Source organism: Mytilus californianus, unplaced genomic scaffold (genome assembly GCF_021869535.1).
Source record: "Mytilus californianus isolate M0D057914Y unplaced genomic scaffold, xbMytCali1.0.p SCAF_4, whole genome shotgun sequence".
NCBI lineage: Eukaryota > Metazoa > Mollusca > Bivalvia > Mytilida > Mytilidae > Mytilus > Mytilus californianus.
The window spans coordinates 70,851,432-70,878,520 of record NW_026262690.1 but is presented as its reverse complement, the minus strand read 5'-3'; the positions used below and the strand labels follow the sequence as shown (position 1 = coordinate 70,878,520).

Sequence of the window (27,089 nt, the reverse complement as noted above, 5' to 3'; positions counted from 1 at the left end):
TTTACCACAAGGTTCAATACCACAAAAGGAAGGTTGGGATTGATTTTGGGGGTTATGGTAATATCAGTAAAGGAATTAGGGGCCAAAAAAGGGGCAAAAAACAAGCATTTTTCTAGTTTCATGACAATAACTTGTGTGTAAGTGTATGGATCTTTCTGAAATTGTACTACAAGGTTCCATATCACAAAGGGAAAGCTGGGTTTGAGTTTGGGGGTAATTGCCCTAAACGTTTAGGAATTTGGGGCCAAAAAGGGGCCAAAAAACACATTTTTTTCTAGTTTCCAGACAATAACTTGTGTTCAAGTGTATGGATCTCTCTGAAATTGTACTGCAAGGTACCATACCACAAAGGGAAGGCTGGGATTGAGTTTGGGGGTGATGAATCATAATGGGGGTTCAAAAAATTTTGGGGGGGGCATTTATTTTTTTTTTCCTTTTTTTTCTTTTTTTCCTTTTTTGTTTCTTTTAAAATTTTCCATTTTAAGTTGGTTATTTCTGATTTATATTTAAAATCAAATAATAATGATATGGTAGGAGATACACACCAAACAGGATGTGTAAATTATTATATAATAAGTATTGTGCAATAGCAAGAAATTTTCAATTGCACAGTATTGCACAATAGCAAGAAATCTTCAATTGCACAGTATTGCGCAATAGCAAGAAATCTTCAATTGCACAGGATTGCGCAATAGCAAGAAATATCCAATAGCACAATATTGCGCAATAGCAAGAAATTGTCAATTGTACAGTATTGCGCAATAGCAAGAAATATTTAATAGCACAGGATTGTGCAAAAGAAGATACTTCCTATAAATTGCTTATTTCTTGACCAATTTCAATGGGGTTTTATTCTTGATTTCATGGGGTTCTTTAATATGCTGAATCTAACCGTGTATTTAGTTTTTGGATTTTGGGCCCCGTTTTTAAATTGGTCCACATTGAGGTCCAAAGGGTCCAAAATTAAACTTTGTTTGATTTCATCAAAAATTGAATTATTGGGGTTCTTTGATATGCCGAATCTAACTGTGTATTTAGATTCTTAAATTTTGGTTCCGTTTTCAAATTGGTCTACATTAAGGTCCAAAGGGTCCAAAATTAAACTTAGTTTGATTTTAACAAAAATTGAATTCTTAGGGTTCTTTGATATGCTGAATCTAAACATGTATTTAGATTTTTGATTATGGGCCCAGTTTTCAAGTTGGTCCAAATCGGGGTCCAAAATTAAACTTTGTTTGATTTCAACAAAAATTGAATATATGGGGTTCTTTGATATGCTGAATCTAACCATGTATTTAGATTTATGATTTTTTGGCCCCGTTATCAACTTTGTCCACATTGAGGTCAAAAGGGTCCAAAATTAAACTTTGTTTGATTTCATCAAAAATTGAATTATTGGGGTTCTTTGATATGCCGAATCTAACCGTGTATTTAGATTCTTAATTTTTGGTTCCGTTTTCAAATTGGTCTACATTAAGGTCCAAAGGGTCCAAAATTAAACTTAGTTTGATTTTAACAAAAATTGAATTCTTAGGGTTCTTTGAAAAGCTGAATCTAAACATGTATTTAGATTTTTGATTATGGGCCCAGTTTTCAAGTTGGTCCAAATCGGGGTCCAAAATTAAACTTTGTTTGATTTCAACAAAAATTGAATATATGGGGTTCTTTGATATGCTGAATCTAACCATGTATTTAGATTTTTGATTTTTGGGCCCCGTTATCAACTTTGTCCACATTGAGGTCAAAAGGGTCCAAAATTAAACTTTGTTTGATTTCATCAAAAATTGAATTCTTGGGGTTCTTTGATATGCTGAATCTAACCATGTATTTAGATTTTGGATATTGGACCATAATAGGTGAATGTCCAATTTAAAATTTTTAAGTTCTTAGACCACATTCAATCTGTGTTAGAAACCTATGCTGTGTCAAATATTTAATCACAATCCAAATCCAAAGCTGTATCAAGCTTGAATGTTGTGTCCATACTTCCCCCAACTGTTCAGGGTTCGACCTCTGCGGTCGTATCAAGCTGCGCCCTGCGGAGCATTTTATTGTAACTTCCAGACATAACTTGTGTGTTAGTGTAAGGATATCTCTGACATTGTACCACAAGGTTCCATATCACAAAAGGAATGCTGGGATTGATTTTGGGGGTAATTGCCTCAAAATTTTAGGAATTAGGTGCCAAAAATGGGGCAAAAAACAAGCATTTTTCTAGTTTCATGACAATAACTTGTATGTAAGTGTATGGATGTTTCTGAAATTGTACTACAAGGTTCCATATCACAAAGGGAAAGCTGGAATTGAGTTTGGGGGTAATTGCCGAAATGTTTAGGAATTGGGGGCCAAAAAAGGGGCCAAAAATAAGCATTTTTCTAGTTTCCAGACAAAAACTTGTGTTCAAGAGTATGGATCTCTCTGAAATTGTACTGCAAGGTACCATACCACAAAGGGAAGGCTGGGTTTGATGATGGGGGTAATTGCCTCAATATTATAGGAATTAGGGGCCAAAAAGGGGCAAAAAACAAGCATTTTAATAGTTTCAGGACAATAACTTGTGTGTAAGTGTATGGATCTTTCTGAAATTGTACTACAAGGTTCCATATCACAAAGGGAAAGCTGGGTTTGAGTTTGGGGGTAATTGCCCTAAACGTTTAGGAATTAGGGCCAAAAAGGGGCCAAAAAACACATTTTTCTAGTTTCCAGACAATAACGTGTGTTTAAGTGTATGGATCTCTCTGAAATTGTACTGCAAGGTACCATACCACAAAGGAAGGCTGGGATTGAGTTTGGGGGTGATGAATCATAAGGGGGTTCAAAAAATTTGGGGGGGGGGGATTTTTTTTTTTTTTCCTTTTTTTTCTTTTTTTCCTTTTTTTTTCTTTTAAAATTTTCCATTTTAAGTTGGTTATTTCTGATTTATATTTAAAAGCAAATAATAATGATATGGTAGGAGATACACACCAAACAGGATGTGTAAATTATTCATATAATAAGTATTGTGCAATAGCAAGAAATTTTCAATTGCACAGTATTGCACAATAGCAAGAAATCTTCAATTGCACAGTATTGCGCAATAGCAAGAAATCTTCAATTGCACAGTATTGCGCAATAGCAAGAAATATCCAATAGCACAATATTGCGCAATAGCAAGAAATTGTCAATTGTACAGTATTGCGCAATAGGAAGAAATATTTAATTGCACAGTATTGTGCAAAAGAAGATACTTCGTATAAATTGCTTATTTCTTGACCAATTTCAATGGGGTTTTATTCTTGAATTCTTGGGGTTCTTTAATATGCTGAATCTAACCGTGTATTTAGTTTTTGGATTTTTGGCCCCGTTTTTAAATTGGTCCACATTGAGGTCCAAAGGGTCCAAAATTAAACTTTGTTTGATTTCATCAAAAATTGAATTATTGGGGTTCTTTGATATGCCGAATCTAACTGTGTATTTAGATTCTTAATTTTTGGTTCCGTTTTCAAATTGGTCTACATTAAGGTCCAAAGGGTCCAAAATTAAACTTAGTTTGATTTTAACAAAAATTGAATTCTTAGGGTTCTTTGATATGCTGAATCTAAACATGTATTTAGATTTTTGATTATGGGTCAAGTTGGTCCAAATCGGGGTCCAAAATTAAACTTTGTTTGATTTCAACAAAAATTGAATATTTAGGGGTTCTTTGATATGCTGAATCTAACCATGTATTTAGATTTTTGATTTTTGGGCCCCGTTATCAACTTTGTCCACATTGAGGTCAAAAGGGTCCAAAATTAAACTTTGTTTGATTTCATCAAAAAATGAATTCTTGGGGTTCTTTGATATGCTGAATCTAACCATGTATTTAGATTTTAGATATTGGACCATAATAGGTGAATGTCCAATTTAAAATTTTTAAGTTCTTAGACCACATTCATTCTGTGTCAGAAACCTATGCTGTGTCAAATATTTGATCCCAATCCAAATGCAAAGCTGTATCAAGCTTGAATGTTGTGTCCATACTTGCCCCAACTGTTCAGGGTTCGACCTCTGCGGTCGTATCAAGCTGCGCCCTGCGGAGCATTTTATTCTAGTTTCCAGACAATAACTTGTGTTCAAGTGTATGGATCTCTCTGAAATTGTACTGCAAGGTACCATACCATAAAGGGATGGCTGGGATTGAGTTTGGGGGTGATGAATCATAAGGGGGTTCAAAAAATTGGGGGGGGGGGGGGGATTTTTTTTTTTTTTTCCTTTTTTTTCTTTTTTTCCTTTTTTTTTTCTTTTAAAATTTTCAATTTTATGTTAGTTATTTCTGATTTATATTTAAAAGCAAATAATAATGATATGGTAGGAGATACACACCAAACAGAATGCGTAAATTATTATATAATAAGTATTGTCCAATAGCAAGAAATTTTCAATTGCACAGTATTGCACAATAGCAAGAAATCTTCAATTGCACAGTATTGCGCAATAGCAAGAAATCTTCAATTGCACAGTATTGCGCAATAGCAAGAAATATCCAATAGCACAATATTGCGCAATAGCAAGAAATTGTCAATTGTACAGTATTGCGCAATAGCAAGAAATATTTAATTGCACAGTATTGTGCAAAAGAAGATACTTCGTATAAATTGCTTATTTCTTGACCAATTTCAATGGGGTTTTATTCTTGAATTCTTGGAGTTCTTTAATATGCTGAATCTAACCGTGTATTTAGTTTTTGGATTTTGGGCCCCGTTTTTAAATTGGTCCACATTGAGGTCCAAAGGGTCCAAAATTAAACTTTGTTTGATTTCATCAAAAATTGAATTATTGGGGTTCTTTGATATGCTGAATCTAACCGTGTATTTAGATTCTTAATTTTTGGTTCCGTTTTCAAATTGGTCTACATTAAGGTCCAAAGGGTCCAAAATTAAACTTAGTTTGATTTTAACAAAAATTGAATTCTTAGGGTTCTTTGATATGCTGAATCTAAACATGTATTTAGATTTTTGATTATGGGCCCAGTTTTCAAGTTGGTCCAAATCGGGGTCCAAAATTAAACTTTGTTTGATTTCAACAAAAATTGAATATATGGGGTTCTTTGATATGCTAAATCTAACCATGTATTTAGATTTTTGATTTTTGGGCCCTGTTATCAACTTTGTCCACATTGAGGTCAAAAGGGTCCAAAATTAAACTTTGTTTGATTTCATCAAAAATTGAATTCTTGGGGTTCTTTGATATGCTGAATCTAACCATGTATTTAGATTTCGGATATTGGACCATAATAGGTGAATGTCCAATTTAAAATTTTTAAGTTCTTAGACCACATTCATTCTGTGTCAGAAACCTATGCTGTGTCAAATATTTAATCACAATCCAAATGCAAAGCTGTATCAAGCTTGAATGTTGTGTCCACACTTTGCCCAACTGTTCAGGGTTCGACCTCTGCGGTCGTATCAAGCTGCGCCCTGCGGAGCATTTTATTAACTATGTATTTGCATTCAGGTATCACAGATCAGATTTATTTGTTCATTGTGTGTTGATTTACGTTTTTTGATTGAGTTAAGCCTTCCAATTGATATTTTATAGTGTGTCTTTCTATGTTGTGATGTTATACTATTGTTTCAGAAAGGGAGAAGGTTTGGTACCATTAAAACGTTAAATCCCGCTGCAAATGTTTGCACCTGTCCTAAGTCAGGAATCTGATGTACAGTAGTTGTCGTCTGTTTATGTAGTTCATACGTGTTTCTTGTTTCTCGTTTTTATATAGATTAGACCGTTGGTTTTCCCGTTTGAATGGTTTTACACTAGTAATTTTTGGGACCCTTTATAGCTAGCTGTTCGGTGTGAACCAATGCTCCGTGTTGAAGGCCGTACCTTGACCTATAATGGTTTACTTTTATAAATTGTTACTTGGATGGAGAGTTGTCTCATTGGCACTCATACCACATCTTCCTATATCTATCTACTGAATGGTATCATTATATATGGTGAAAAAGCCTGCCCTAATAAGTTTTTGAACTGTATCCTTATATATATGGTGAAAAAAACTTGCCTGAATGAGTTTTTGGATAGTATCATTATATTTTGAAGAAAAAAAATGTAAAAAAAATATCTTACTGGATATGGCTGTTTCTGGTGTCAAAATAGTAATGAGATGTTAAAACAAAGTAATTTTGCATATTTTGCAGTTTTTTCCACAAATTCACTAGTAGCTAAGTAGACTAAAAGGAAAGTTAAATAAAATTTGCATTTATAAATTACTGATGTCGAACATACAAATGTTGTATGATCAATCGACTGAAGATTTAAAACAATTTTGTTATATTTAAAATAACGATTGTGTAATTATGCAAATTGAAGAGTTGTTTTTTTTAAATATTTTCTAAATTCTCATAAGAGAGAGGCGAAAGATACCAAAGGGACAAAAAGACCAACAGACAAACAACAGTATACAAAACACAGCATAGTAAGGTCTTGAATGCAAAGATTTAAATATGTGAATACAAGAGTCAAAAATTTTACAGTAACAATATTTATAATTAAATTTCAGGTTTACAAGGTGACAGAGGTGCAGGGGGTCCCAATGGTAACCCTGGAAGGAATGGAGTGGATGGACAACCAGGCATAACAGGTATTCAAATAAATATTAATGAACAGTAATTTCAACTTAATATAGACATATTTGAAGTATTTATTTTATAGAAAATAAAGATAAATATGACTCCAAATAGCAAATTAATTTCATTTCAATATAAAATACACATATAGATGGATTTCAAAGTGAAAATGAGGATAAATTTAGAATATGTTTGACTGTAACTGATCAATAACTTAATAAAATTAAAAGTTGGTTAATATTTTTGTCTGTCTCATTTGATTCTGTAAATTAAGGTAGATAGGGTGTCTTCCTCCATCTTGGATTTTGAAATACCAGAAAACAATCGGTCTAGATCTTTAATAAAAGGTGCAAATTTTGAGAGTAGTAGGTAATTCATGTGTAAGAATTTTCATTTCAAAATAGGAAATGACATATTTTATCATATTTATGGTTGTATTTTACAAAAAAAATGAATACTTTTGTTTGATTCTATTTTTTCCAACTTTGCCACATAAGGGGAGGCAACTCAAATGTAAGGGCAGATAATTCAGATAAAGTTACTTTTACAATAGAATGTGTTAGGAATTTACCTATTTTATTATGTAGCAAGAAAACGGGTCCCGTGACCCCATTTTTTCTTTTTCTTATCTGAAAGCATACTATTAGAGCTATCTTCTCTTATATTATCTCAAAATTCTATGGTGTAGTTTTCGTTTTATGGCAGAAAATTGGGTTTTCCATGCATAATCTATACAAAATCTGTCAATTTTGCACAACCTGTAGCGTGAAGATAAGCCCCGTGACCCATTCTTTTTTTAATTTTTTTTTTAAAAGCATGATATAAACTACATTTTGGCAAATTATTAAAAAATTCTATGGATTATAATTTAGACACCCCATCTACCTTAACTTATTTAAGCAGATATTTTATTGCGTGTTTAACCCTTTCTAGCAGACTTCACAACATTTATTTTTTTTCATGATTTTCTTATTTTCTTTATGTATTTATATAAGGGGAGATCCAATTTTAACATATTCCTGTTGTTTTTCTTCTTGCAAATATGTAATAAATCGCTCGTGAAAATGAGTTGGTTTACAGTACTTTAGACACGACAATCCTCATTTATACATGACTGAATTTTCTTTGACCTGCATTTCTGTAATGTTTCTGCATAGGTGAACCTGGGGAAAATGGTAGAGATGGATTACCAGGATCCAGAGGTATAAATGGAGAGAAAGGGGGACCAGGAGAAACAGGATTTCCTGGTGCTGCTGGTGCTGATGGACGACCTGGGCAGTCTGGCCTGAAAGGTTTATCTGGAGAAAATGGATTCCCAGGTAAGTAATATTCCTCATTGCAGAAAGCAATATTGTATTTATACAGTAACATTGAACTTTGAAATTTGTGAACGATTAAAATAGAATACACTTTGTGAAAAAAAAATATCATTCAGTCAGGAAAATGAAAAAGACAGGGTTGATTTTAATGTTTTTTAACTATATTGTATTGTACTGGTGGACATCATCAGTTTTAACATATACAAATGTAGCTGTTTAAGTATTGGCAATATTTGAAAGTATGTTGCAAATTTACTTTTCTAAAAGCAATTTTTACTATGTAGAATTTGAAGATAAATAATTATCCTTTACTTTGTTTGTTTTCTGTTGAATACAGGTTGTTGCAAGAATCAGTTGTGATATTACTTTGGGTTGTTTGACAAAATAAAATTAATGGAATCAGATTTAACAAAACATAAAATAAATTTGTCTATTGAACCTTCTTATTTTTAACAGGTCAAAAAGGATATGCTGGTCCAGATGGTCTCCCAGGTGTCTCAGGTCGTAAAGGTGAAAGGGGATTCCCTGGACCATCTATTAAAGGAGAACAGGGTAAGTCTGAGTAAATTTGTAAATAAATTCATTACAAAAACTTTTCTAATTTTAAAATTGATTTTCTTGGTAAGAGAGACGACACAAGGCTGCACACACTTTAGTCTTAATTAAATGGATTTTAGAGATGCTAAAAATCGGGTTTAAATTAGCAACATTTTGAGGGCTATGGCAAAATACTATTAAGGGATTTATATTTTCAAAAGAAAATTTGCAATTCTGCAGTAAACAATCTAAATAATGATGATATCAACTTTATTTGAATAAAGCTGCAATGGACATTTGATTTTACCAAAAACTATAAAATGGCCATTAAATTTTACTACTTTTGCAAGTTGATGTTCCAAATACTGGCACATATTGTACTTTTTTCGTTCAAAAGAAATTAATTTCTATATTGTTTTGCCACAAAAGCATATATTATCAGTTTTGATTTAACCGTATGTTTATAACAAGACTGGGTCTGGACCCTCGTTGCATGCAAATAGTTGTGATAGTATCCCTGGCAGAAACTATTTAGCATCATTGAGGAACACAAAGCCTAGAGACAATGTTAATTCTGTCAATGCGTCTACCAATTTTCTATTAGTATGATCATAGAAAATTAAAAGACCATCCTAAGTGCACAGTGAAGGATCTACTTCTCTATGAGATTTTAATTGTAAAATTCAGAGGTTCAATGCAACATCTAGACAAGAAGTTATATTAACATTGATCGTGGAACGTGTATTAAGCGTGATAGTTTTCCAAAAATGTTGATTTTGCAGCAATTAAGTTGCTTAGAAATAATGAATGTTTGTGAATTGTTCAATTTAGGTCCACCTGGGCGTCCTGGACTAGATGGTTTACCTGGATTACCTGGTCTAGCTGGTGACAAAGGAGAAAGAGGTGGCATGGGACAACCAGGTAAATATCTTTTGGGCAGATTTTGTCGAAATCACCAAATAATACTGCTGTGCTAAATATTATCATCTTAAAATGCAGTAATATAAACAAAAAAATATGGCCATAAGAACTACAAGTATTAACAATATGTTATGTATGCTGTAAAATTTCTATAATTATATATCTAGATGTTTATTTTTTACAAATTTTAACAAGTATTTGCCGTTACCTCTATTATATGTGCACATGAGTCATGTGATTACTGTCTTAAGACATACACACATATTTATCTTGAATATTTCCAATGCCTTTGTGAAAAATATCTTTTCTATAGATTTTATGAAAATTAAGACATAGTATCCTAAAGTGAAATAGCAACCATTGTTTCCTAGCACATACGTCATTGTTGACCAATTATGCTAGAGCTGTTCATTTTAAAAGGATTCAACCAAATTCTTTGGGAGGAACTTTGAATCAGAGAATATTTTATTAGGAATAAAATTAATTGTAAAATAAACAATTAATACATATATTCTAATTTCAATTTGCCCTTATTACAGTCATTTACAATTTAGAGAGGGAAAAGTCAAAATAACACATAATTTTATTTCAATGTCCTTGTAAAAAGACTTTCTTCAAAAACAAGCCTTCCTTCACCAATCTTAATGTTAAATGTTCCATCTTTAAGATAAAACAAAACAAGAATATAATACCAAAACAGATAATAAGTTTAACCTATAATCAGGATTCATTGATTTCAATGACTTTTTGTCTAACAAAGCAAGTTTTTCCAAAAAATTTAAATTTTGTTCTTTATAGGTCTCGATGGTTTACCTGGTGACAAAGGAATATCTGGACCAATAGGAGAAATAGGCCAGTATGGATTAGATGGGGTAAAAGGTCCTCCAGGATCAGATGGCCGTCCAGGGTTCCCTGGAGCAAAGGGGCTGATTGTTAGTTTTAATTTGTATATGGTTACGTTGAAGTACACTCAATAGATTCTCAGCTGTTAAATCAACAATTGTAATATTCTTCATTTTAAATAGAAAGTTTACAATTATGAAATCTCAATTTCATGAGTTGTTTAACATACTAATGATAAAGCATGGTCAGATATCTAGGATATTTTCATTATAAAAACCAGTAAAAGAGATTTTGATATTGTCATGATTCTGGACTTTTGAATTCCAAAAAAGAAAGAAGGAGGTATGATAAGAGCTATATCTGGTTCCTAAAATTAAAAGAAAAAGAAAATTCTTTAATCCTTTCAAAATCATGTAAGTTCTATTGATAAATGAATAGGATTGTATTATATTGGTACACTCTATGACATCAATGTCAGTTGTGATATCATTATGAAATTGACATATTTGAATGGTCGTTTACACAGAGTGTTCGGAAAAATCAGATATGAGCCACAACCTTCCCCCAAAAAGATATTTACCCACATTTACATATTTTTATAAGACAACTTGAAGAAAAATATCTTTTTTGGTAAGGCCTTGGATCAAAACTAAATATTGCAAAATGAGGCTATTTTTGGTGTTGTTTGCAAATTTCCAACATACGACTGTAGTACTGTTACTGTGACACTGATTTGTTAGCGATATATCCGTATACTAAAATCATGAACCAGTCGAACACAAGTCTAGCGGAGTTATTTCCAGTGTTATCGGAATCTACCTTAATATTTTTTTATAATAATAAAAGTTTTGACTGCCCTGAAGCAAATATGTGAGACACAGTTCAGAAATATAAAAAAATGATATATGACAGAATAGTGTTTTGTTATCGTCGAAAATACAGATCTGATAGATCTAAATGACAAATTTAATTTTTGAAAGCTAGGGATAAAAAAAAGTGGCCTTATCATGCCTTCTCCTTTGATAATTTGCTGAAAGATATGCTTTTCTAAAATTCAAGAGATAACAATACTTTTATGATGACAATATTTTCAAAAGATGATGTACACATTATGTATAGTACATTGAAATTACGTGAAAAAAATTACAAATTGTATAAAGTTTCGAAAATTTTTCTTTATGATCTTATTTTAATAGCAATATTTTACAGGGATACCTTGATTGAAAAATTTTCTTTAAGATCTTATTTTATAAACAATATTTTACAGGGAGACCCTGGTAGAAAACTTTATTTAAGATCTTATTGTAAAACCAATATTTTACAGGGAGACCGTGGTTTAGATGGATTCCCTGGATTAGACGGTCAGAGAGGAGAACCAGGTCTTAACGGTATAATTGGAGAGCCAGGACGTGAAGGTTTCCCTGGATTACCAGGACTTGATGGAAGATCTGGATTCCCAGGATTACCAGGTGCAAAAGGAGGATTAGGAGACAGAGGAAGGAATGGTAATCCAGGTACCCAAGGACCTGGTGGAGATGCAGGATTGCCTGGTTTCCCTGGATTGAGGGGTAGCAATGGAGATAATGGTCTAGGTGGATTACCTGGTATAACAGGAGAACCAGGAAGGCCAGGTATGATAGTGTTTAGTCTACACCAAATAGTACAATAAAGAGCTGCTGAACCAACGCCTCCTTTGTTTTGTGCTGGTAGAGTTCCCTTAAGTGGATACCAGATGGTATGCAGGGTTGTCAGATAAAAAAATTAAATACCTCTAAATTGACAACAACACTTAAGAAAACTGCATCTTTACAAATAGTAATAGTACAATGTATAGAATTTAACAAAGAATATTTATAAAGATAGAATTTAATTTGACTGAAATTGAGTTTATACATGAAATTCACATGAAATCAATTAATTTCATGTGCAAATTTTCATAATGTATGGTGATATAATTAGATATAATTTCTTATCACTAGGTCCTAGGTCAAAGTTAATTATAGTAGACTGAAATTTGTGTAGGGAACTGGTTTCTGGATTCTAAATTAGATACTATATATGGGATTGCAATTTTACTTCTATATAAAGTTACATTTAATGAGAGGATGATCCCTAATGATTTTCAAATCACTAGGTTCAAGGTCAAATTCATAGTTACAAAAAAATAGATTTTAGACACTACAATTCTGTTCAAAATCATGAAAGAGAATTATACCTAAAAGTGGACAGAAAAATGTATGCCAGCAGGTCCCTGTAAGCTCTTCTCCTTTATATAGAGGGTGTGTTAACAATTATATATCCTCGAATTTAAAACAAAATGTTTTATCTGTTATAAATAAAATTGTTTTTTAACCTTGTAAGTTCAACATATATTCTGACTCATGTTGTATTTCTTTATATTCAAATTTTTAAATATATTTTGTTCCTAAATAATTACTTCTGAGGTTGTTGTAGGGATTTTCATTAATATGTTAAATGGTAGAATAATTTGATGTATTTATGGATGTTAATAAAATAACTCTTTATTTCAGGGGATGATGGTTTCCCAGGGTTACCAGGAGCCCCAGGAGATGATGCACCATTTGGTAAGTTGTTATTTAAATTAAAATGTCACTTGCAGGGAATATGTATTTGAACTAAATAAAAGCCATGGCTTTTTTACAGTAAGATGCATGATAGATTAGTGGTTAGGACTTGAAGGAATTTCTGAAAGGTAAATGCCTGTTGGTTCCTTTTAAAATGCATCAGGTCTAATCCCTCCAATATTTTTTATCATTAGGGCATTGATGAAAACAAAACCATCTGTCGATAGAATTATAAGAAGTTATCTTCACTAGATCTTTAGTTATTTAAGGAAAATTTCCCAGTTGAGCAATTTAGGCTCTAGGAGCCTCTAGTTTCACGTATACAATTTATGCAGGTTATTGTTGATATAGGTCAAAGAGGGAAGTATAGAAACTTTAAGGTACAGAAAATAATGTATTTGCAATTGCTTATGCTTCCCTTCCAGCTAATGTTAAAGTAATATAAAATAAGGAGATGTTATATGTTATATACACATTGTCTACTTTACCCTTAAGGAAAGTTCACAAATGTTTTTGATATTAAATAATTTTATAATAATTTCCATATTATGTATTAATCTATAACATTGAATGTGATTATGTGCTATTTTTAGATTTCAGAGGAGCACCAGGTGATCTAGGTTTACCAGGAAATGATGGAAGACCAGGTGTCAAAGGTCCTCGTGGAGAAGAAGGGGCTCCAGGATTAAATGGTCTTCCTGGAATGAAGGGAAATCCAGGACTCCAAGGATTTGGAATCAAAGGAGAACCTGGAGATAATGGATTCCCAGGAAATCCCGGTAATTCTTATAATGTTTTAAACAAATTGTCATCTAGGGTCAAACCATTAACAGATCTCACCATTCAATGAGACAACATTATGATTTATTTACAGGTCTCACACTAATTCAGAATCATAGTGAGAAGTGACTTCTCTTTTTGAAACTGATAAAGAGAAGTGGTGAGACTTAAAACAGACGTGCTTGTTCCCTCGCGGCGCTACAATGTTTGGTTTTTACAATAATATAAAGGGCCATATGTATCCTTTTTATTTGATCAATTTCTACATCAGTAAAGATATGAATATGTGGGTTTCTTCTAGTTAGATGATGTAAATATAGTGAGTATCCTATAAAGATTATCATTCCCCAAAAATGTAATGATGCTGTAATTGGTGATAATTGCTTTGAAGTATAATTGACCCATATACATATATCAATTGGACAATAAAGACAATGTTTTCAACCATTGCAAGTAGATTAGTAATCTGTTTAACAAAAACTGTTATAATGAAAATTTATAAAAATTTAGAATGGTTTGGTAAGAATATACAATGAATGTTGATTGTAACAACTGTAATATTTCTTTTGTAAAAGTAGCTTAATGCAAAGTTTTATCATTGTTGAAACATTTTTCTTTAGGAAATAGTGGACCCAAAGGTTATCCAGGCAGACCTGGATTGAGTGGATTAGATGGACAAAAAGGTGAACGTGGTTTTGATGGAATTAATGGAGAGCCAGGTCGTGAGGGAACACCAGGACTTTCAGGATTACCAGTAAGTTTCAAGCTGACATTGCAAATTTAGCTTTAATTATCACCTCTGTTGTTTTGTTCATCATGATCTTTTAAGAGAATATTCTCATGCTGTTTTGTTCATCATGATCTTTTAAGAGAATATTCTCATGCTGTTTTGTTCATCATGATCTTTTAAGAGAATATTCTCATGCTGTTTTGTTCATCATGATCTTTTAAGAGAATATTCTCATGCTGTTATGTTCATCATGATCTTTTAATAGAATATTCTCATGCTGTTTTGTTCATCATGATCTTCTAAGAGAATATTCTCATGCTGTTTTGTTCATCATGATCTTTTAAGAGAATATTCTCATGCTGTTATGTTCATCATGATCTTTTAAGAGAATATTCTCATGCTGTTATGTTCATCATGATTTTCTGGAGAATTTTCATTCTATTAGAATTATTCTATTAGAAATAGGTTGATCGACATAATTCTTTAAATCAGAATTGCATTTGTAATAAAATTTCATCAATGCTATTTAAGCACTTGTGTGAAACAGAAATTAAATAATCTGTGTTTCTTAGAATCTTAGACTATATTTATAGAAACAGTTGACCAGTAACATTCTACATTAGGTCAACACCCTAAAATGATAGAATTAACACCCTTTTAACATGTTGCATATTATGGGCTTTTAATACATTGACAATCCCTGTATTGGGGTATACCTCACATCCTTACTATTATTTACATATAAGATTAAGGAAATGTAGTATGCTTGCAAATGAGACAACTATTTATCATACCTAATGACGTAGATGTTGTTGTTAGCTTACATTCATATTAGGCAGCTGCTACTTAATGAGCTCCTGAAGGTTATTGGTACATATTTGTTTCGTTTATCAGCATACTTAAGTAATCAGATATCCTTGATGATTGCAAGATCGTAATGCTTGTAAGTTCGTGACATTTGGGGATATCCACTTTATTCATGACGTCATGCATAAGTATTAATCATCGGCAACGTGCTACTTCAAAAAATCTTAACCAGAAATTTTTCATTGCATGTTCACTAATATCGGCTTTAAAAAGAGAAGTTGTGTATGTTCTTACATATTTATTATTTAAACGTCTATTTTCACTATTACTGTTTCATTCCTCTCCTAGAATTTCGTTGAATTCTTGGGAAAATCCTTTCAGCAATGTGACATCTCAGCAATGAGTCATCATCTATTTTAAGGTTATGTGGCGCTCATTTTCTTTTTGTTATTAAAGGCCAAGAGTATTATTTTTTTAATTCTGTATATGAGCGGATTTTTTAAGATCAGAAAATTATTTGATGTATTTTGATAAAACAAAACATGCTGATTATTGGCTCGTAAAAGTGATTTAATCCTGTGCCATTGAATGCAAATTGAATGAAAAAATACTTTGATGCATTAATGACATTGTGACATTGTTACAGTTATCTTAAACGTTTTTAAAGTGTTTAATTCTGGACTTTCCAATTGACCGTTGAAAGTCACGTGTAAAAATTAGAATAATTGTTGTAGGGAGAATAAACTAGAGGCTATCAAGAGCCTGTGTCCCTCACGTGATTCTACTTTGGTTTTGGAAATCATGTAAAAATAGATTAAAATCATAACAGATACCCTAATAATGATTGAGGCCAAATTTGGTTTAATATTGGCCCCGTAATTTAATAAAAAATCCTGATGGCCATCTTGAACAGTAAATAGGCAACAAAGTATCAACACTTCATGCACCTCATAAGGAACATTTATGGCATGTTTGGTTTCATTCCTTTCAGTGCTCCTCTAGAAGAAGCATTTCTATGTATTTCCCATAGGGTCTTATGTTAAACTAAGTCCCCTGCTGGCGGTTACTTTGGATGATGTTTCATTACAAAGTAACAACACTTGGTCAGCACCTCATTAGGAACATTCATGCCATGTTTGGTTTCATTCTATTCAGTGGTTCTCTAGAAGAAAACATTTGTATGTATTTCCCATAGGGTCCTATGTTAAACTTACTCCCCCTGCTGGCAGCCATCTTGGATGACAAATCAGCTACAAAGTAACAACTCTTGTTCAGCACCTTTAAAGAAACATTCATACCATGTTTGGTTTCAATCCATTAAGCGGTTTTCTAGAAGGAAACATTTGTATATATTTCCCGTAGGGTCCTTTGTTAAACTAAGTCCCCCGTTGGCAGCCATCTTGGTTGATGGATTTGTTACAAAGTAACAACACTTGGTCAGCACCTCATAAAGAACATTCATACCATGTTTTATTTCACTCCATTCAGAGGTTCTTCAAAAGAAGACTTTTGTATGTATTTCACATAGGGTCCTTTGTTAAACTAAGTTCCCTGCTGGCAGCCATCTTGGATGATTGATTGGCTACAAAGTAACGACACTTGGTCAGCACCTCATAAGGAACATTCATGCCATGTTTGGTTCCATTCCATTCAGTGGTTCTCTAAAAGAAGACATTTGTATGTATTGTCCATAGGGTCCTTTGTTTACTACCATAGTTTTATAGACCCATATCATTTATGTTCCCTTTAGGAGCATATTAAACAGTGTTAAAATTGTTATCCATTGCAATTGTCTGGCAGGTATAAATGCTTATTGTTATTTTAACAAATTTGTCTGCTGTAAGTTAAAAAAGTTTTGTAACTGACAAACTAGTTCTGGAAGTAACTTGCCTGTTAATAGGTCTATTCAGATTGATTTGTAAAAAAAATTGTTTGTCTTTTAAATCAAAATGGATCAAGCATAACTGAGGTACCTGTAAATCTATGATATAGAAATGTACCTGAATAATCTGCTTCACTTGAGAAATATGATTCTAATAACCAAAAATTTTGTTTGTTAAAATATTCTTCTTTAAATTAAAAAAAGAATAGATTAATTGTTAAACACATTACTGATTTAAGGTCTAATTAACAGTTAGGTCAGTTCAGAAATAGTATGTCAGGTACACAACCTTTTTGAAAATATTAATAATGAAAAAAACTGTGACAAATAACAGTAAGCATATCTAGTTGCTGAAAAATTGATTATAATTTTGTAAGTAAAGTTAAAAGGATTGTTTTTATGCAAAGTATGTGTCAATCATATTTCTTGTGTTTTCAAGTTAAAAGGCCTCTATTTGTGACTTTCATTCAAATACACATTTAAACTATCAAAGTATTTATCGTGAAATCAAACTTAGTGCATGTGTCCCCTATTATATCATACCTTTCAATTTGATGATGCAATAGTATTGATATATTTGTTGTCTTTAGGGTGAAGATGGTATTGCTGCTCTTCCTGGAAATAAAGGAGAAGGAGGAGATTTTGGTTTTGATGGTAGACCAGGGTTACCAGGAGAACCTGGAGCACAAGGTCGTAATGGTTTCCGTGGGACGAGAGGTCAAGATGGTTCAAGAGGTAAAGAAACATTGGATTCAACATAACTGCAGATCATATTTGATATGACTCTAATAAAATTATATTTTTTACTTTCTCTTCTTTTCAAGTGAAACACAGATATTTTTCACAGGTATCAACAGAGGCGGATTTAGAGGGTTTTTCAGGGGGCCCGGGCCCCCCCCCCCCCCCCTTTTGTGGGAAAAATTTGGTTGATTATATAGGGAATCACTGAAGCATGACTGGAGCAAGCCCCCTCTTAAGCAGTCAGTGGGCCCCCTCTTATGAAAATTTCTGGATCCGCCACTGATCAACACTGTATTGCAAATCCTAATTTTACCCGAATCTAGACATGCTGTAAATGTATTCAAAATCATTGACAGAAAATCTAACAACATTATTAAGTGTTATTTTACATTGACATTATTAACCACTCTTTTCTGACCAAAGTAACTGCATTAAAATTAACAGCTCTAGTCTGACAAAATCTGACTGCAATGGCATTAAAAATTCTAGTCTGACAAATGACTACATTTACATTTACAACCCATGATTGACAAAATATGACACTTGACATTAAAAGTGTTTATCTGACAAAATCTGACTACATCAACATTTACAGTTGTTGTCAAACAAAATCTGACTGCATTGATATTAAAAGCTCTTGTGTGACAAAATCTGACTACATTTACATTTACAATCCATGGCTGACAAAATCAGACACATGACATTAAAAGTGTTTTTCTGAAAAAAATCTGACTTTCTTTACATTCAAAACATTTTTTGTCGGACCAAATTAACAAGATTGACATTAGCAGCTCTTGTTTGACAAAATCTGACACCATTTATCAAATTTTTAATAAAATAAGTGCTTTCGGATATAGGCTGATTCGTTAAAGCTTACAAATTGTCTTGAGAGAAGGAAATTGCAAAGTAAACATTTATATTGTTGCACATGTGTAATCAGAAGTGATGACACTAATTAACCCAAGATCGAATGTTCAACAGATTAACGATTATCAAAGGTGTTAATTGGGACATAAACGTGTCACTTAAAGAAAGCAGTAACATAAAAAATGCTACAAATGTACTTTGAAGTATAGAATTATTTCTTGTGAAATAAAAAAAAACAAGCTTAATATGAATTTTTTTTGTACGAAAATTATGAGGAGATAAAATGAAGGCATCATCATCGCACATCATCACCAGAAGTCTGACTTTCATAATTTTATATGAGAATTAAAAGGTGAAAAGTTTAAATTGGTTAAATCTGTCTGCAGATGTTCATGTATATATAGTTCCTAATGTGTTTGCTAATATTCGATGTACAATGTATTCTCTAGATTATATGCCCGTATCCATATAGTCAAACTTACACGGAGATCTTTGCATGTCTAGAATTGGACAACAGTTGTTATATTTCGTTTGACACTTAAATTTGTGGATAAAGCCATCCACGAAAACCACGAAAATTGGTACCCCACAAGTAAAAGTACTTTCACAGTAATTCATTAGAAAAGTCAAAGTCATTTAAATAAAAAATTTCAAACAAATATCTGAACGTTTCGATGTTGTATCATTGTTAAAGATTTTCTTTGATCAATGCACACAATATTTTAATTATAACGAGTTTAAAATATACAAAAGTATTTCACAATAGAAATTTATTATACATTTTAGGACCTAAGGGAATGGTGGGACAGAATGGTCCATCTCCAATTGTATTTCCTGGTGATGGACCTAAAGGACAGCAAGGAGAACCTGGGTTCCCTGGTCAAAAAGGAGCCAATGGTCGTAGTGGACTTCCTGGTGAAGAAGGTCCTATAGGTAAATCAGGATTCCCTGGTCAGACAGGAGAGCCAGGTATTCCAGGGCCAAAAGGGGAATTAGGTAATCCTGGTCTTGATGGCTTTTCTGGACAGTCGGGTAGAGGAGGATTAGATGGGACACCTGGACCTCCAGGGGCTGATGGAGCAAATGGTAGACAGGGTGTTTCACCAGGAATATACTTTGCTAGGTTGGTTACATAAAATATGGCTGTATTTATTTTGTTAAACTATTTTAAAATTGTCACATGTCTTTTCAGCATAGATTTAGGTATTTTTGTAATCCTCAGAAATTTTCAATTTTAATTAAAATGCATCATTCCATTTTTTAAGTGGTATTTTTTCTAAATATTTTAGGTCTTGGTTTTAGATAAACAACAAAATATGTTTCAATGAGATTCAGATACCCTTATGGCAAAATATTATCAAGTATAATTTTTTAAAAACAGCAACTCATGGACATGAACTCAAAAAAATCAAAAAAAAATATAAAAAAGTGTATTATATTCTGAAACAATGTGAATGATAATTGTGAAATTTGCAGGCACAGTCAAACAACATTGGTTCCAGAATGTCCTAGTGGTACCAGCATAATGTGGGAAGGCTTCTCTCTCAGTTTTATTATGGGTAATGGAAGAGCTGTTGGACAAGATTTAGGTGTGTATTTCTGTGTTTATATACTAATGTATTAAATCATACGAATAAAATGGGATCTACAGCCTAAATATCATAAAGAATACAATGTTAAGCTCCCCTTACTCTAATCCTACTGAGGTTGTATCAGCACTGTTGGGCAAAGCCTCGGTGACAAAGCTGAACAAAATTCAAACATTATGGGGGAAGGGGGAAGGGTCTGTATGCCCACCAAAGTCATGGCAGGATAATCAGGTTGTTGATTGTGGCCAATATCTGGTAGAAGTAGAAGATACAATTAATCAACTAACGTGATCATTATTCTATAAATAGGAATAAGGATGAAATGCAAAGATTTTTAATTTTAGTATTTATAAAGCCTACCGGTATTTGGATTCAAATGCCAGTGATTTTTTCTTGAGATGGTACTTTAAAATTTGTATAGAATGATTTGTACCAGATAAAGATCAGAAATACTTAAAATGAGTCGTCCACACATCTAAGATGGTTTTGATCATAAAATAACTTACATTAGGGGCAACCTGTACACATTTATTGTTTTGATGTATATAGGTTTGAGAGTTCATGATGAAGGTGAATCCAGAAAAGCACCTGGGATGCATAAGATTTATAAAGTGTTATTTTCATTGGACAATACTTTAAAAAATTTGAAAATACTCCCCTCTAAAATTATATGATCAGTTAGGACCTAAAGGTACTCAATGGTCAGTTACATAATGACTGTTATTAGTGCCCTACCAACGAAGTCGAAGGGGACTTTAGGTTTGCACTCTGTCCGTCTGTCTGTCCGTCTGTCTGTCCATCCGTCAGTCCAGCAAATCAGCTTTCCACACTTTTTTCTTCGTTCTTGAAGATATTGATTTGATATTTGGTATATAGTTTTGCCATGACAAGTTATAGATCAAGTTTGATTTTTGTTCCGGTCTGAATATTTAGTCCAGAGTTATGGACCATAACTCTGGACCATATCTAATGTTAGAGTACTATGTTAAACCATATTTCTGTACAAAGGGGGATAACTAATTTTTTAAAAGACATTCTTTGGTAAATTATTTGAAGATTTTTTTGGCAGGTTTGTTTGTTATTTTGTATAAACTAATTTTCTGAATGCTAAATATATATAAAAAAAATTATGAAAAAAGTGAAATCCTTTAATTAGATAATAATCTATTTTTATTAATGTATATATTACATTACATTGTGTAGATAAAAATTGTTGACATTTTATAGATAAGTTACAAATCTATATTAGTTTTTATACGACCGCAAAAATTAAAAATTTTTGGTCGTATATTGGTATGACGTTGGCGTCGTCGTCTGGTGTCGTCCGGCGTCGTCCAAAGACACATTGGTTTTCGCACCCTAACTTTAGTTTAAGTGAATGGATCTCCATGAAATTTTACCATAAGGTTCAATACCACGAAAGGAAGGTTGGGATTGATTTTGGGGGTTATGGTACCAACAGTTAAGGAATTAGGGGCCAAAAAGGGGCCAAAAATAAGCATTTTTGTAACTTCCAGACAATAACTTGTGTGTAAGTGTATGGATCTCTCTGACATTGTACCACAAGGTTCACTATCACAAAGGAAAGGCTGTAATTGATTTTGGGGGTAATTGCCTCAAAATTGTAGGAATTAGGGGCCAAAAAAGGGGCAAAAAACAAGCATTTTTCTAGTTTCATGACAATAACTTGTGTGTAAGTGTTTGGATATTTCTGAAATTGTACTACATGGTTCCATATCACAAAGGGAAAGCTGGAATTGAGTTTGGGGGTAATTGCCCGAAACGTTTAGGAATTGGGGGCCAAAAAGGGGCCAAAAATAAGCATTTTTCTAGTTTCCAGACAATAACTTGTGTTCAAGTGTATGGATCTCTCTGAAATTGTACTGCAAGGTACCATACCACAAAGGGAAGGCTGGGATTGAGTTTGGGGGTGATGAATCATAAGGGGGTTCAAAAAATTTGGGGGGGGGATTTTTTTTTACTTTTTTTTTCTTTTTTTCCCTTTTTTTTTCTTTTAAAATTTTCCATTTTAAGTTGGTTATTTCTGTTTTATATTTAAAAGCAAATAATAATGATATGGTAGGAGATACACACCAAACAGGATGTGTAAATTATTATATAATAAGTATTGTGCAATAGCAAGAAATTTTCAATTGCACAGTATTGCACAATAGCAAGAAATCTTCAATTGCACAGTATTGCGCAATAGCAAGAAATCTTCAATTGCACAGTATTGCGCAATAGCAAGAAATATCCAATAGCACAATATTGCGCAATAGCAAGAAATTGTCAATTGTACAGTATTGCGCAATAGCAAGAAATATTCAATTGCACAGTATTGTGCAAAAGAAGATGCTTCGTATAAATTGCTTATTTCTTGATCAATTTCAATGGGGTTTTATTCTTGAATTCTTGGGGTTCTTTAATATGCTGAATCTAACCGTGTATTAAGTTTTTGGATTTTGGGCCCCGTTTTTAAATTGGTCCACATTGAGGTCCAAAGGGTCCAAAATTTAACTTTGTTTGATTTCATCAAAAATTGAATTATTGGGGTTCTTTGATATGCCGAATCTAACCGTGTATTTAGATTCTTAATTTTTGGTTCCGTTTTCAAATTGGTCTACATTAAGGTCCAAATGGTCCAAAATTAAACTTAGTTTGATTTTAACAAAAATTGAATTTTTAGGGTTCTTTGATATGCTGAATCAAAACATGTATTTAGATTTTTGATTATGGGCCCAGTTTTCAAGTTGGTCCAAATCGGGGTCCAAAATTAAACTTTGTTTGATTTCAACAAAAATTGAATATATGGGGTTCTTTGATATGCTGAATTTAACCATGTATTTAGATTTTTGATTTTTGGGCCCCGTTATCAACTTTGTCCACATTGAGGTCAAAAGGGTCCAAAATTAAACTTTGTATGATTTCATCAAAAATTGAATTCTTGGGGTTCTTTGATATGCTGAATCTAACCATGTATTTAGATTTTGGATATTGGACCATAATAGGTGAATGTCCAATTTGAAATTTTTAAGTTCTTAGACCACATTCATTCTGTGTCAGAAACCTATGCTGTGTCAAATATTTAATCACAATCCAAATTCAGAGCTTGAATGTTGTGTCCATACTTGCCCCAACTGTTCAGGGTTCGACCTCTGCGGTCGTATCAAGCTGCGCCCTGCGGAGCATTTTATTGACAAATGAAAGAAAAAATATTTGGAACTATTAATTATATTTGATTTTAATTTGAAAATAGATATACACTGTATTACATCATATCTAATTTTAGAGAACTATTAATCATATCTAATGTTAAAGTGTTTTCCACACTTTTTTTCATCATGCTTGAAGATATTGATTGATAATTGGTATATAGTTTTATCATGACAAGTTATACAGATCAAGTTCGAAATTTTGTTTCGGTCTGATAATTTTGTGTAGAGTTATGGTCCTTTGACTTGAAAAATTCACTCATTTAATCAGTTTTCCTCAGTGTTTTTAGTCATGCTTGAAGATATTGACTTGATATTTTCTTTTTGTTTACACCATGACAAGTTATAGAACAAGTTAGCTTTTTGTTCCAGTATAATGAATTTTTACCCGGTAGGGGACTATGTATTGCCATGCAATACTCTCAGAATGCTTGTTGTTTTAAGATTCCTAATTATGGGATAAACTTACCCTTTCATGAACCTTCACATTTATATCTTTTATTTCCACGACAACAGGTACTTCAGGAAGTTGTCTGAGAAGATTCAGTACCATGCCATTTATGTTCTGTAACATCAACAACGTTTGTAATGTGGCCAATAGAAATGACTACAGTTACTGGTTATCTACCTTGGAACCCATGACACCAATGATGAACCCTATCTCAGGACGTCCATTACAGAATTACATTAGCAGATGTGCTGTCTGTGAAGCTGTTGGAGAGGTAAGAAAATGTTTATAGGACAGAAGGATCTCAAAATTATAAAAGTGATGCCTTTATTTAACATTGATATTGGGATGGGATTTAAAACCTTGTCCCTTTTGCAGCCACCTGCACCATAAAAGTCACAAATGTACCAATATTTTTAAATGAAAGAAATATGACAAAAGTATTTGTTGAAAAAATCTGAGCAATTCTGTAAATGTTCTGTTGTCAAGGGCTAAAAGTGTTAAAATGGACGACCTTACTACAGGAAGAATTGTGGAAAAACACTTTAGAATGAACAAAAATTAACAAAGTGTCCACATTTTGTAAAACTTACCACATGAAAGAATATTAAAAGCATAGAATTTGATTGGATAATTCAAGGGAGTATTCAGAATAACTACCTGGAAATCAGAAAAAGATATGGGAGTAAAAAAGCAGTGGTATCAACTAATGGTAGTCAATCAATCTTGATTTCTCATATCTACAAAATTTCATGTTGACCTCTATATTTATAAGTTTGTATATTATGTCACCCTTTGCAGGTAATGGCAGTCCATAGTCAAACATTGAGACTACCAGAATGTCCTGTTGGATTCAGTAGCATGTGGATTGGATATAGTTTCTTGATGGTATGTTCCATAGTCAACCTGTTGAGATTTAAATAGTACATGCAGTTTTACAAATAAAGATTTTTCTTGCGATGTCAAGAGGAGGCATTTTTAAGTCTGATTTATTGAGTGTGGTCTTTTAGGACTTTTCCAGAATTTGATTGATAATTGTTATATTTTTAGTAAAAAATAACTTTTTCAGACACCTGCCAACTGGATCTTTTATATTTTCATAATGCCAGCATTAATCTGAAAATTAGTTTAAAAGATATCAAATAAACAAACTGATAAATGGTTTGTAGAAAATGACAAAATAATTCCTTTTGCTTGTTCAGAAAAACACCAGGAAGATTGAAATGCCTTTAGAAATTGTTTTTATAATAATAAGAATAACATCTAATGGTCGATCCATGTAGAAAGCTGAAAAAACCTTTTAATATTGATCTAATTATTAATATGTTTGCTGCTACTTTATTTTTCTTACACTATATTTCTGTTTTGCAAGAGGTTGATATTTTAAAGATATATGCTACCCTATATTGAACAGTAATGGTGCTTTTTTCACCTTGTTAAACCAACACTTTTCTCTGTATGAATTATCTCCCCTTGCACTGTTTTTCTTGTTATTTCATTGTTTATTTATATATACAAATGTATTTTTTCAGAACACTGGAGCTGGTGGTCGTGGCTCTGGTCAGAATATGCAGTCCCCTGGATCTTGTCTGGAAGATTTCAGAGCAGCTCCATTTATAGAGTGCCACAGTAGAGGCACATGTAATTATTATGCCACTTCTCTCAGTTACTGGATAGCTACGATAGAACAATTTAATCAATTCCGAAGACCAATAGGTGAAACTCTAAAAGCAGGAAACTTAAGAACAAGAGTTGGTCGTTGTCAAGTTTGTATGAGAGGCTAATTTAATGGGTTGTTTTGACTTTAATCTACACTTGACATGTTGTCTAAAAACTGAATCGATTGATCATACATGTGAATAAATAAAATGTTGATTTGTTTATGTCAAAAGTTATTCTATGCTTCTGTAAGATGTATGAATGTGTGAGAAAGTTGTGATTTCTTTGCTCGCTCAAACAATATTGATATGTCCACTTTCATTAGTTTATATGTATAGTATTATTTGTAGAATAAAAAAAATGTTTGATGCTAGGCAAGATTATTTAACAGACAGGAAATTGAACCAAATAATTTTAGATGGAAAAAAAAAGTTTTAAATATTGTAATGAAGAGAAAGCAAAACAGAAAACAGGGGAGAAAATAATACAGATGTATCTAGATAAATTCAGTACTGAATCTAAAGCTAGTTGTATGAGGGAATGTTATTTTATGTCTGAATAATGGGGAAAATTTCAACAAATGACTGCATTTTTTTAACGTACTGTTTTATAATTAATTATTCATTGGAAATAAGAGATGGCTTATAAGAAAGGGCTAACTGACCTTGCTTAAATAACATTGCACGTTAGAAAATATAGAATGTTTATGACAAAAAACCACAAGGTGGAGAGAAAATGTTACAGCAGATTCACTTGTTTGTGTTTAGTATTGAGGAATGCAATGTTAGCCCTCTTCAGATCCATTCAGTACTGGATTTAATTCATATATCATGAAAATGTAGTTTGATTCTCTTTGCAATTTTAGTAAAGATGTATGAATTAAAAGTTTAGGGAGGGATGTCTTAAGATTTAAGGGTTTTTTCTTTCATCATTGCATTAAGCTCAAATTGTATAATAGTTTTTTTTTACTGATTTCATAAGGTGCTATGGTTGTATGTATTGTTTTTGAATTTTCATTGTATACTTTATGTTTAGTTTATTTGCTAATGTATGGGGGGTTATATGATTTTTATCATCAACTTGCATTGATGAAAATGGAGAGAATACTCAATTTGTAGGACTTGATATGGACAAAATACATTTTAAACTGTTATATGGTTTCTGAATTTGATACTGTACTCAAAGCTTCTTTTAATGGTTATGAAAAATTAAACATATTTCAAGGTAATTATTTTATTTTATTAAATTTGAGTTCCCCTTCATGAATCACACTGAAAACAATCATTGTAAAGATTGTTTAATGAAGAAGGAACAGGTACCACAATGTCTTTCAACGACTTTTTGTTTACTTTTTTTTTGTTGAGATTATCTGTATTTTTTAATAGTATCATTCTATTATGAGTCTGTACAATAATTTGTAATAAGAATTTTCAATAATTATACTTCAAAATCTTGGTTTTCTTTTATTCAAAAGTTTAATATTCTGTTGGTTGAATGTATTAAATTGTCTCAAAAAAAATTAAACCTTTAGTCAGATATTTTTTGTCTCTAGTCAGTCAATAAATCTTTTTACAACCAA

The 27,089-nt window shown here is 32.3% G+C and overlaps 1 protein-coding gene across 1 annotated transcript in view; it reads left to right on the top strand.

The window, feature by feature from the left end:
* The window catches only part of LOC127698636 (collagen alpha-5(IV) chain-like), a 69,562-nt gene extending 42,473 nt beyond the window's left edge, over nucleotides 1-27,089 (top strand). The window contains exons 25-39 of the mRNA XM_052202194.1: nucleotides 6,524-6,604; nucleotides 7,748-7,909; nucleotides 8,366-8,461; nucleotides 9,278-9,367; nucleotides 10,166-10,299; nucleotides 11,535-11,841; nucleotides 12,742-12,795; nucleotides 13,389-13,574; nucleotides 14,196-14,329; nucleotides 17,585-17,729; nucleotides 19,389-19,725; nucleotides 20,079-20,191; nucleotides 23,920-24,125; nucleotides 24,653-24,739; nucleotides 25,384-27,089. Coding sequence (XP_052058154.1) covers nucleotides 6,524-6,604; nucleotides 7,748-7,909; nucleotides 8,366-8,461; nucleotides 9,278-9,367; nucleotides 10,166-10,299; nucleotides 11,535-11,841; nucleotides 12,742-12,795; nucleotides 13,389-13,574; nucleotides 14,196-14,329; nucleotides 17,585-17,729; nucleotides 19,389-19,725; nucleotides 20,079-20,191; nucleotides 23,920-24,125; nucleotides 24,653-24,739; nucleotides 25,384-25,635 — 2,384 coding nt within the window. The 3' untranslated portion in view covers nucleotides 25,636-27,089. The remainder of the gene's footprint in view (nucleotides 1-6,523; nucleotides 6,605-7,747; nucleotides 7,910-8,365; nucleotides 8,462-9,277; nucleotides 9,368-10,165; nucleotides 10,300-11,534; nucleotides 11,842-12,741; nucleotides 12,796-13,388; nucleotides 13,575-14,195; nucleotides 14,330-17,584; nucleotides 17,730-19,388; nucleotides 19,726-20,078; nucleotides 20,192-23,919; nucleotides 24,126-24,652; nucleotides 24,740-25,383) is intronic.